This window comes from Diadema setosum, chromosome 13 (genome assembly GCF_964275005.1).
Source record: "Diadema setosum chromosome 13, eeDiaSeto1, whole genome shotgun sequence".
Taxonomy (NCBI): domain Eukaryota; kingdom Metazoa; phylum Echinodermata; class Echinoidea; order Diadematoida; family Diadematidae; genus Diadema; species Diadema setosum.
The window spans coordinates 1,741,977-1,754,877 of NC_092697.1; the positions used below are offsets into that span (position 1 = coordinate 1,741,977).

Genomic DNA, 12,901 nt, shown 5'->3' on the forward strand with positions numbered 1-12,901 from the left:
AGACATCCTCGTGGTCCATTCAGCTGCAGCTGATGGTGCTGGAAAGAGCTCGGAGTGCTGCCAGGGAGAGAGAGAGAGAGAGAGAGAGGGAGAGAGCATACACAAACCAGGGAGGTGGGAAGAGCACCTCCCTGCACCAACTCTGACACATGCACACACCCACCCACCCACACATACACACACACTCACACAAAACGCATGCACACTCAAACAGGTGTGCTCATGTAGTTTATATCCACTCATTGTCATTGGAAGGTGCATAGGACTGAAAGCTTGACGACTGGAAGTGGAATCTGTTTGAAGGGGGGAGCCCCGTGTGCCTTCCTGCACCTGGATATCTCCAGGAGAAGAACTGGTCCACTGGATGAAAAATCTCAGGCAGAATGGGTGAGACTGGTGTAGTTCCTGGCCTAGGGATGATCCTGGTACTCCTTTTGATGACCACTGTTCAGCTGGTGGCTGGAATTGAAGGTAAGATTGTAACGACATTAACTTGGAAGCATTTACTTTGAAAAAAGTGGAAAAATTAGGTGGGATAAAACTGAGTTTTTTCATGTACCATTGACATTGCCAGAAGGTGTGGCCGAGTGGATAAGAGCGCACTGAATCACATCATGGGTGTGATTTAGATTTGTGGATCTGCCCTTTCAGCAAGGCACCTTTCCCACATTGCTGCTCTCCACCAAGGAGTATAAATAGGTAGGCCCTACCCAATAGGGAGGATAAGAATGTTTATGTTGGTTGATCAGCATTGATTGTGCACCTGTAGGTGGTCACTGGCTGGAATGCTCCCCAGGGAGTGGAGAGTGCACCTGAGCACTAGCTGTCAGTGCTGGTTGGAAATAATGTATCCAGAGACTGGGGTATTTATATTATCAAGGAACTTGGAAGCTTGGAAGCTAATGGGTCAAGATAAGCAATTCATCACCTTTTTATGCCTCTGCCATTATGTTTTCGGGTTGTCCGTCCTTCCGTCCGTAATCAATTTTGTGGACAGCATATCCAAAAAAAAAAACAGAGGTATCCTAATGAAACTTGACATGTTTATGTATGAGTGGGGGAAGTTGTGCCTAACAACTTTTGGGCGCACATGCTCAAGGTCAAAAGGTCAAGGTCAAATGCTCAAAATGTCACTATTTCCCCTATATCTATATGCAATGCCTGGAGGTATTTTCTTGAAACTTGGTGTATATACATGAACTACCAATTAGAGATTCCTCAGAGAGAGTTTTGGGTCATGAGGTCAAAGGTCAAGTGAAAATGTTAAAATTTCACTTTTTTCTCCATATCTCACAAACATTTCAAGGTATCTTCATGGAACTTATGGCCCATTCTCAGTAAAAGCGTTCAAATACGGAATTTTGGTGTCGCCGACATTCCATGACAGTTTGCGGTTCCCTGAAACCTATTAGATACTATTTGTGACCCGCTACAACAAAAAGGTCCTAAAGTCGCGCACGGTCGAAGCCGTGAAAATCGGGTTTGAAGTCAGAGCATTTAAATTGGTCAAAACTTACGATTTTCTGATTTTGATATATTATTGGAGTCTAACATGTCTTCTATCACCTGTAGAAATTTTGAAGCAAAATGATTAAAGGAAAGATTTAAAAAATAACGTTTTTCTGTGCCATGTTTTTTTGCATTTCAACGAAGCAGAAACTGGTTCGAAAATTTGGATTGAGCGCCACAGATAGGTTCCGCCCCTAACAACGACCAGAGTGATCTCATTGGTCAGTTTGCTGCTTGCTGCTAACCGAAGCGTGAAACTCGCACACTGCCCAGTCAACTGGTGCGTGCGGGCGGGGTGCGCTATGCTCAGCCGCTTCTCACATCCTGGTCACTGATTGGTTGGTGAGGAGACCGCCGACGCTGATGTGCTTGAATGAACTCTTCGGGGGTTGCTAGGGCTTACCTTCTATTGTCCAGAGGTGAAAACTGACTTGCGTGTCCCTTGATCGCGATTGCGTCGAAAGGAAGACTTTAAGGGCGCTTTTCTCGAAACAGTGATTTTCCAGACGTCTCGAGATGCTCTCTTTTAAACATTGATATCTCCGCAGCCGATTATTTTTATAAAATGTGTTATATATCAATTTAAAGCAGAAAGATTAGCGGATTATATCGTGCAATTTTCAAATAATCGACCTCCTGCGACTTTAGGATCATTTTGTTGTAGCGGGTCACATTTAAATGTTTATAATATATCACGAGGACTTTATTTGTTAAGAATAAACACGATCAAATGCGGTTGTCTGCCTTTTTGTATAAAATTTTGCTGTTAAACTTCGTTAAGACCCCCAAAACGCAGTGTCGCCGGCTATTTCAAAATTATGTTTTATTGCTCCTCTCCGTCCACAAACATACTTTCCAAATATCATTTTCATGGACGATGAGCATATCATATGTGCTAATCACAATACTCAAAAAGTTCCAAAATTTTTATTGACTTCTTTTTTTATAGCCTTTTGAAACCTGTCGCCAAATTCACCGCCAGATACGTTACCAGTTTCTTTAGTGTTACAGCATTGCGAAAATAACAAGACTATGCAATGACCCTGTGTATATGAAACCCTGAGGATATACTTCATACACTGCAAGTACTTAGATTTTTTGTGCAACAGCTCTTTATTGAGAATACGGTACAATGTTTGAAATATCGGTTTTCTACACTTTTATTTGGACAGATACGTTACATACTTTTCACGCCACCCACGGCGACATACATTGCAATGTCAGACAAATTGTATATTATACATTACTCCTCAGAATGACGCATCGATTCGACATTATAGTTTAGTACAAGTGAGAAATATTTGGTAGATATCGCTCTCATAATAATATGATCGACCATATACGTTACCACAGATACGTTACCCCAGATACGTGACCGAATTTTGCTCATTGGTCTTGTGCTTTCTAGGGATCAAATCTGGTCAAAATTCATCCCTACACATTACATGCTTCGTTTTGTTGGACCTCAGGATTATATTCTTACACCAAAAGCACAGAGAGGTGAAAAAGAGCAACACTTCCACATGATTTTTCTTTGTGCGTCAGTGTCTCACAACTTAATGCCAAGTTTTCCGACAGATACGTTACCACATAATCAAAATGCTGAAAAGAAATTGTAAATGTTTTTACAAACAAATCGTTGTGTGCTCATAAACTCCAAAGTTCTATTCTATAAAACCCAACCACTTTCATATTCTATGCAACAACTTTGAACGTTTATTTTACAAGACGAAGCTAAGATTCAGCATATCAGTTTTTTGCTTTTCAGATTTAGCAGATACGTTACGTATAATTCAGGGCACCCACGGTGACAAATAATGTTATGTAAAACACAGTTTTCATAAAACAATTCTGCGTAGAATGACGCTTCCATAAAAAATTAAAGTTATGTTCAAATGAAGAATATTCAGTAGAAATTGCTCTGTAACTTCACCGACAGATTCATTTACGGTACGCCAGATACGTTACCAAACTTTGAAAGAGTAAAAAGTAGTTTATGAAACGCTTCCGAGAAAAGTTTCAGTGTTCTGTTGCATATCTATTCTAGTGTTTTTCAACATATGAAGAACTACTCAAGATTCATTGATAAGTTGAACAATTATTTATTCATTTTCATTAATAGGGATGAGCCAAATACGTTACCATAGGTCAAACAACTGTTTAGCATATCGAGTTCATAGAGACTGTACCTACTTCCTTCTAAGTGCCTGCAAAAATATATTTTTTAAACCTTGTTTGCATTATCCATCAAAACTTAATGAATATTTATAGTCAGATGGATAAATACATTCAGACGTAAGATGAGAATATTCTGTGAATGAAGAACTCAGCTTTCACATTTAGGGCTCTTTTCCACTACATTTCATAGTTTAAATATTACGTGCAATGTTTAAAATGGTTTAAATTTGGGCTTACATCATTAATTTTTACATCAATTCATGAGGCAAATAATTAAACAGGTGATATTTATTAATTCATACACAACTAAAATCATTACTTATATTTTACCAGATACGTTACCAAAGGTGATTCGATGTTTTTCAATAGTTATTTCCCCAGAAAAGCAATTCATATTTGTTTCCTGTGGAAATTCCAGATCGGATCGTTCCCTATGCATGACTTGTGGGATTCGAAACTTTATTTGTAAGCGAAATTTGCAAAAAAAAATACAAAGTGAATCTTAAGGTTATATTTCATTTCAGCAAAAAGCATATTTCAACCTACCACACAGAAATAATTTCTACCAATTAGCAAGGGATGACAACATCTTTACCTCTTGAAAAACCCCAATATCTTTAGGGGGGACAGATGTCTTTTCCTGAACAGAAATTGGATCAAAACAATAAATTTAATTCAGAGTTAGGAGTCCATTACAACATGTAAATTTGCGGTAACGTATCTGATTGGTGATCAAAAATCATATATGATGCTCTATTTCGATTCATTTTTACTCAATGAATGGCCATCATTTAGAATGTTCCACTTTTTGTTTCGTATTTGACCGGTTTTGAAGTTTCCGAAAACACATCTTTGAATGTATTACTTTGTGGTTGATTTTTCGGTTTTACTCACATGGAATTGAACACTTAATCTGAGAATGGCCCTTATATGCATGTACTGACTGGCAGTGATCATGTAGGGAATATAGGTGTCATGGGTCAAAGGTCAGGGGTCGAAGGTCAAGGTCAGCTCATCAAAATGTCATTATTTCCCTCCTATCTACACAATGCCTGCAGGATTTTTTTCTTGAAACTTAGTGTATGCATTTATTACCCGATACAGATTCTTTTGGAAGTTTCTTGCCAAAAGGTCAAAGGTCAAGTGAACGTGCTAAATTTCACTTCTTCTTTAAACTTATGAAAGGGTCAAAAGTTAGGTACAATTCTCAAATCCCCAAATACCTGCACTCTTATGCAGTATGATAGCCATTCATCCAATTAATAAACCTAGCTCAAGGAAAGTGAACATTCAATGCATTTGTGACATACCTGTCATTTTGATATTTTGCCAGTTAAGTGAAACTGTCATTACACATGCATTGTCAAGACATTGTGCTACTGACCTATTCGGAGAATTATGCATTATGGCGGAGGCATACCAGTCGCCATAGCGACATTTCTAGTTAGTATGTTATCCTAGTTTGGTGAATGTAAGTCATCGTAAACAGAACAGAAAGTAATGAAATTATGTTTTATTTTTGTACATATTACCTTTAAACTAGAGGGACATCAAAATATACACTTAAACGAAGAATGACCCTTGTACATACATGCAGTCGTGCCAGTAGTAGGTCACCTAAGTTGAAAAAACTTACTAGTTTAATTCGATCCTTTATTTGCTTTCACCAGGGAAGTCAATGAGGAAGGACAAAGACATTATTTCCTGGTATTGGATAGAAACAGTCAAACGAATTGAAAAATATTTCCTTTGCAGAAAGAATTAAAGCTAAAACATGATACTTGATCGGCAAGGACTCAAATTCAATTCATCTTCTACCACTTGGAATTTAATTGCTTGCAATGTAAGCTCTACCAAGAAACTGGGATAATGATTTGTTTTATAGTGTTTTGAGATTGAAAGTGAAATGATAAATGTCTGTATACCAACTTTTATATTCTGGAAGATCCCTCTGTCTTCACCAGTGGGTGTGTAACACTGCTAGTCCAAGCAGTAGTATTGAATTGCTGCATGCAGTTCACTCTCGCACACGATGGATACCGCTATGGCCTAATATGTAATCTATTTAATCAAATGTAAAGCATCAGATATGTAGCAACCATGATCAGATAAGTTCTTAGACCGAGTACAACCAGCAGCGAACCCTTTTTGGTTAATATTTTGCATGTTTGTCATTACCCATCTGTAATTGTGTTATCAAGGTGTTCTTTCTCTCATTTCTTATACATTAGTGTACCTATTAAAGTAAAAATTGACACTTCTGCAGGCACATGAGAATTTGATGTATGTTTTCACTTTAAAGGTAAAGGTCTGATGGGGGGGGGGGGGAGAAAGTCAATAAACTCATAATCAACTAGAAAAGCACTCTGAGAGCGCAGACCTCCGCCAAGCAGCTATATACTTTCCACCGATGATCTTGCTCTTCCCAAAAAGATTTTTCTCCTTTCCACCACTGGGGAAAAGCTCTTTGGGTTCTTCCATTAGAGATCGGTGATTTCCACCAAAAGGTATACATGCTGAAAAATCACCCGATTTCCTGATATGGATCGAAGCCTTTGTTATGTCATAAACCCTCAGCTGTGCTGCGCGCCTCGCCCTAGCAGAAACTAGAGCACGCACTTTAGTGCGCGCATGAAAACCTATAAAATGCGCAGGGACAAACAAACTAACGAACAAACAAACAAACAGACCAACGGTAACGAAAACATAACCTCCCCTCTTGGCAGAGGTAATTAACATTTGAATGAAGAGGCCATGTCCTTATGGTAGTAGATTCAACCCCCTTTCAGAATAGAGAGTTTTGTAATAAATACACATCATATTGATCTACAATGTATGGATATGGAACACTTTTATATGTCTGAGTGGCTGCATTCATACATATTTGTGTCTGAATGCAGTCATATATATACGTTGTATAAGTAGGCTGGATTTTTTTAGGTGATCCGAGTATCCTCTCGGATCACCTATTGTATCTGTACGGATTCTTTCTTCTTCTTCTTCTTTATTTCTTTCTCCTCAAATGTTGTGCAGAGGTTAACTCAAAAAGTCATTCACCTATCACTTCTAAACTGATACCATATATGTATCACGTCATAAGGACGACAGATCTAATGTATCACTGTGATCAGTCAACCATGACGTCACTATGACGTCATTATCTGAAAACACGTTCACATTCGTATCTCATTAATGGAATGGATTTTCTCAATGAAATTTACATATCATATAGTTCAAGTCAAGCTCTATTGATATATTTCATAAAATTTAGTCACGTTCATAGTAAACGAGCGCGTACGCGCGCGTTGAAATTTTAACATGCTCCAATCGAGCTCAAAATTGTTTTGCACACGTTTCAGGTCATTTGGAGTATTTCAGAAAAAATCGACGGACGCGTACGCGCGCGCGCATATACGCACGCACAGCTCATATGCAATAGAAATTTCCCGTTTTTTCACACGTATCGGATGTCTGAAATGTCAACGAATGTTTCTACCAAGTTTCAAGTCAATCCGACTCAATATGACGTCATACGGGCCCGTCAAAGTTGAAATTCCGCGCGCGCGTCAATGGCGATATACAGTGCAACAATGCCAAAAAACCGCCAATTTTAAATCCGATTTTACTCGTCAGGATGGACGGTGACCCCCCATTTTCTTTACATATTTTGAAAGCTGATGAGTTGTACATATCATTTCATGGGTTGGCGATACTGACAAAATGATTAAAAGATATCAGATTTCTTTAAAAAGTAAAAAAAGTAAATTTTCAAAATGACGTCTTCAAAATTCAAGTTCACTCGAGCGTATCTCACTTATCCTTTGCCGATTTTCACCTAACTTTCAGTATGTTGTAGCTTATTTAATGTTCTTTCATATTTATTATTACAAACTTTTGATTGGATGACGTCATCACCTCGTAAAAATGGATTGAAAGTATCCTTGTAAAATTTGACCAGTTTACGTGTTATCTCTATGGGAGAGCAGTTTTTCTGGAAGTGAAAATTGACATGACTATCTTTTTCGAGCACAAGCTCACTTATGCTTCGGTGAATTTTTCCCAGATTTTAATATGTTGTAGCTGAGACTTTGGGCTATCGTAAGTGTGCCCTTCGTTTTTTCATACGATGTCGGGATCACGTCAAAAAACTTACTTGAAATTAAAGTTTATCTTCGATGTATTGAAATATTTCTTTCTTTTTGCAACGTTATGTGCAATAACTCAAGAAAAACATACCCTATCACCACCATATTTTGCACATATTTAGTTCATGTCACGAATATTATTTCATAAAATAACAACGACTTGATCAGACGCCATCTTGGGTATGTAAATTAGGGTCAAAGGTCATAAATGTTTCATCCTGTATCTTGGTAAATACATGTCCTATCTTTCCCATATTTTGCACACGTAAAGACCATGTTACAGGGATCATTTCATAAAATAACCACTTTTTGCTCAGATGCCATCTTGTCTGTGCAAAGTGGGGTCAAAGGTCATATGTACTTCTTTTTCTATTTTCGCTATGACGTGTTATCTCTATGGGAGGGAATTTTTTTAGATGTGAAAATTGACATGACTCTCTTTATCGAGCACTATCTTACTTATGCTTCGGTGAATTTCTCTCAGATTTTAGTATGTTGTAGCTGAGACTTTGCACTATCACGATTCGAATCATTGATTAAAAAAGAAATCGGATCACCTTAATTTGTCAGTGATGACAAATTACAATCTCTAGTTTTCTTTTTTTTTCGCAAACTACCATGAATTGAATGTAATGTACAAGCACAGTCCGTGCACGAAACCCTTGCAAAGTTCAGATTGTGCAGTGGAGAGACTCATACATATTCATGAGCTTGTCCTGTAGAAAGCATGAGAGTGCACGAGATCCGATGCGATACGATGCCATACATCAGGATATTGTGTCTGAATGCTCTTGTATCAATACATCATTTATCCATTCAATGTATGAATATTTGATATAACTTGGTGTGTCTGAAAGCGCTCTCAGTGACTGCATGAAAAATCGGCGACGTCCCAGTCGACGACGAATGCTGCAGTCGAATTATTTTGCATCCTTCATTTATTTTTGCATCCTTCCTATACACGATGCAGTGAGATACAGATCTAGAGGTTTCAGGTGATCATATGACAAGGATCTACCATGCAGGCTCCCTTGAATGATGTTACAATTTCCCAGAAATGGGAATATACCCATCTGTTTTGTAATAGAATAATGTTTGGGAATATTATTTTCATACTTTGCTGAAATGCTACAACACAAGGTTTAGAATATTTCCGCAAGTATACTTCCTTCAAAAGGTATACGTGACCGTGCACCTCAAAACGAACATAAAGTCGCACACACTGATTTTGCGTGAGGACTGAAAATAAGTGAAATGAGTCAACCTAGCCGAACTTGACTTTTTCATATTTTCTGAAAGAGCGGGTCTTCTTTTACATTACGCTAAAATTTGGTATCATAAAATGGGCAGGAAAGTGTGTTTTTTTAGCAGTTTATCTCGAACATTTTTGGTAGAATAGCGTGATTAGGTGTGTCTTTAGAATCCCTTTTTCATTTCTGAAAAACCTTGTCCACACTCTTCACTTTCAACTCTAATAACTTTTGAAAGGATAGTGCTACTGCTTTGAAAGTTGGCATTAATTATGGACAGAATGTGTTAATGAGGCATGCTTAATTTCAGTTTAATTTAATAATACCTTCATTGTTGTTACTCTGGTGGTTTACATCCTGTTTTTTGTCCCATTTATCGCACAGCCAGCACGGTTTGGTAAAGATTAAGCGCTTGAATAGACACTGTACTTCAGAGCCTCTTTTCTCAGTTCACACTTTTCCTGAGTTTGTGCTTTCCTTCCAATATTTAGATAGGTTAGGAGAGTCCATTTGATTTGAGTTATACATCATTTTAAAGCTTAAAATCTGCTCTTTCAGAATATGGTCCGGCGACTTTTTGTTTGTTTTGAGGTGCAGGGTCACATATTCCCCCGAACAGAGTTCGCCGTCACTGTTGCAGACATTTCTTTGTGAGTGCTCTATCATCTGCAGTTCTTCTTGGATCATCTTTAAATGATCAAAGTTTATTGTAAAACAAAGAAACCTGTAGATTTTGGCGATGGTGGCCTTGCTCTTTCTGTCGTTATACATAAAGGTGGGCTACAGAGGGTGACATTTTCAGAACATGCTCATCACACGTTTCATAGTTTGATGACTTTGTGCCTACTGACACCATTTTTGAAAAAAAAGAATGAAAAAAATGCGAAATCCAGGATGCCCCGGCCGAAATCGCAAAAAATCCAAGATGGCCGCTGTTCTGGCTTAAAAAAGACTTTTTTGGCCATAACTCGGCTATTTTTTGGTCTATTGTGATGGTTTTGGTGTCTAACCCCATGTTTTAGGGGTCAAGGAAATGGATTATAATGATAATTTTAGTGTAAAACCTAATCTTCCACATGATACTAACCTTTTTTCCATACCCGTATTTAAAGTTAAATTTTTCCTTTAATTTTTCTTTTCCCCTACCCCAACCGCCATTTTTTGCACTTTTTTCTGAATTTTTTTAATGTCATATTAAGTACCATATTCTTAATAACAAGTTCTAGCTATCAATCTGGTGTTTTCTACCAACGATACAGCAAGATATATACAAATAACTTACGTGTATGTGTCATGCAAATATGGGTATGTGGTTGGTGCATTCAGGATGCATGGTAACTGTGCAACCAGTGCTAATATACTGTATTTGCTTTATAGTGCCCATTATATTCCACATACTAAGAATCTTGCCATAGGATTGGTCAAGAGCTGATCACGTGATAAAGCGTAGTTTTGCCCATCACATCACCTGAGAAGAAAAGTTCGTTATACTCTATGTTGGTAGTCCCTTTTGTTTCGCTGATCTCTTCAGACCATACAGTCCTAACGCGAGATGAGTACGCGCGAAATAAAAGTGCGTTGCACTGTGGACTGTCATTTAACTAGGTCACTTGATAGTCCACAGTGCAACGGGGCTCCCTGGATTTTGCATTTTTTTTTTTTCTTTTTTAGCTCACCTGAGCCAAAGGCTCAAGTGAGCTATTGCGATCGCCCTTCGTCTGGCGTCCGTCGTGTGTCGTCCATCGTACGTAAACTTTTTACATTTTCATCTTCTTCTTGAAATCCCCAAAACCGATTTTCATCAAACTTGGCAGGTAGCATCCCTAGGTGGTTAGGAACTCAATTTGTTAAAATGGGCACCATGCCCCACCCAGGGGGCCCCCAGGGGGGCCCAAACCCCCCAAAATTAAGGGATCTTTAAAAATGTTCTTCTCTAGAACCAGAAGTGATAGAGCTAAGTTAATACTATAAGTTAGTACATTGATGACTGTAGTTTCAAGTTTGTTCATGGCAGAATCAGGGGTGCCCCCCCCCCCCCCCTTGGGACCAAGGGGAGGGGGGTGGGGAGGGGTCCTTATGGGGCCTAAATTGTACATTTTCATCTTCTTCTTGAGAATTCCATGACCCGCTTTCACCAAACTTGGCAGGTAGCATCCCTAGGGGGTTAGGATCTCAATTTGTTAAAATGGGCACCATGCCCCACCCAGGGGGCCCCCAGGGGGCCCAAAATGAAGGAATCTTTAAAAATCTTCTCTAGAATCAGAAGTTATAGAGCTAAGATAATACTATGAGTGAGTACATTAATGACTGTAGTTTCAAGTTTGTTCATGGCAAAATCAGGGGTGCCCCCCTTGGGACCCAGGGGAGGGGGTGGGGAGGGGTCCTAATGGGGCCTAAATTGTACATTTTCATCTTCTTCTTGAGAACCCCATGACCCACTTTCACCAAACTTGGCAGGTAGCATCCCTAGGGGGTTAGGATCTCAATTTGTTAAAATGGGCACCATGCCCCACCCAGGGGGCCCCCAGGGGGACCCAAACCCCCCAAAATGAAGGAATCTTTAAAAATCTTCTCTAGAATCAGAAGTTATAGAGCTAAGATAATACTATGAGTGAGTACATTAATGACTGTAGTTTCAAGTTTGTTCATGGCAGAATCAGGGGTGCCCCCCTTGGGACCCAGGGGAGGGGGGTGGGGAGGGGTCCTAATGGGGCCTAAATTGTACATTTTCATCTTCTTCTTGAGAACCCCATGACCCACTTTCACCAAACTTGGCAGGTAGCATCCCTAGGGGGTTAGGATCTCAATTTGTTAAAATGGGCACCATGCCCCACCCAGGGGGCCCCAGGGGGCCCAAACCCCCCAAAATGAAGGAATCTTTAAAAATCTTCTCTAGAATCAGAAGTTATAGAGCTAAGATAATACTATGAGTGAGTACATTAATGACTGTAGTTTCCAGTTTGTTCATAGCAGATCCAAGGGTGCCCCTCTTGGGAGCGGGGGGGGGGGGGGGGGGGGGGGTTTAGGAAGGTCCAAATGGGGGCCAGAATTGTACATTTTCATCTTCTTCCTGAAAACCTCATGGTGGATTTTCGTCAAGCTTGGTAGATAGCATCCCTAGGGTGTCAGGATCTCAATTTATCAAAATGGGCACCATGCCCTACCCAGAGGGCCCCAGGGGCCCAATTCCCCCAAATTAAGGAATCTTAACAAATTTGGGCCCTTATTGTACATTTTCATCTTCTACTTGAGAATGCCTGGTCAAATTTTAGTAGAGCTGTGAATAATTTAGATTAGTGACTGCGTGAAAGGTGAACTTGCGATACTCGGGTGAGCGCTAGACCCGCGGGTCTCTTGTTTCAAAAATGGTGTCAGTAGGCACAAAGTCATCAAACTAAGATGTGATGAGTATGTTCTGAAAATGTGACCTAAAATGGACCCTCTATAGCTCACCTCTATCAATACATGACATTCATGCAAACACTGGACAAGGCAAACTATAATGATTTTTTTTTTCCTTTTAATAATCAAGATAGACAATTTTGACATTTTAGCTGAAGGATAGAGATGAATAAATAATTAGTAGCCTGAAATAGCAGGGATGAAAGACAAAAGATCATCAAAACTATACAAAAGAATGTCACTTTCAGGCTATACCTTCCAGTAGGTTTAATTGTATGTAGTCATTTGGAGTAATGGCTGTAAAATGTGAATTAATTACCTCTGTCAAGGGGGGAGGTTACGTTTTCATTACCGTTTGTTTGTTTGTTCACTACTCAAAAAGCAGTGAATGGATTTTGATGAAACTTACAGGAAAGA

At 39.2% G+C, this 12,901-nt stretch overlaps 1 protein-coding gene across 1 annotated transcript in view; it reads left to right on the forward strand.

Annotated features, from left to right (window-relative positions):
• Positions 1 to 383: 383 nt before the first annotated feature.
• LOC140237053 (protein sidekick homolog) overlaps positions 384 to 12,901 on the forward strand; it is a 61,654-nt gene continuing 49,136 nt past the window's right edge. The window contains 1 exon segment of the mRNA XM_072316993.1: positions 384 to 471. Within this exon segment, the coding sequence (XP_072173094.1) occupies positions 384 to 471 (88 nt within the window).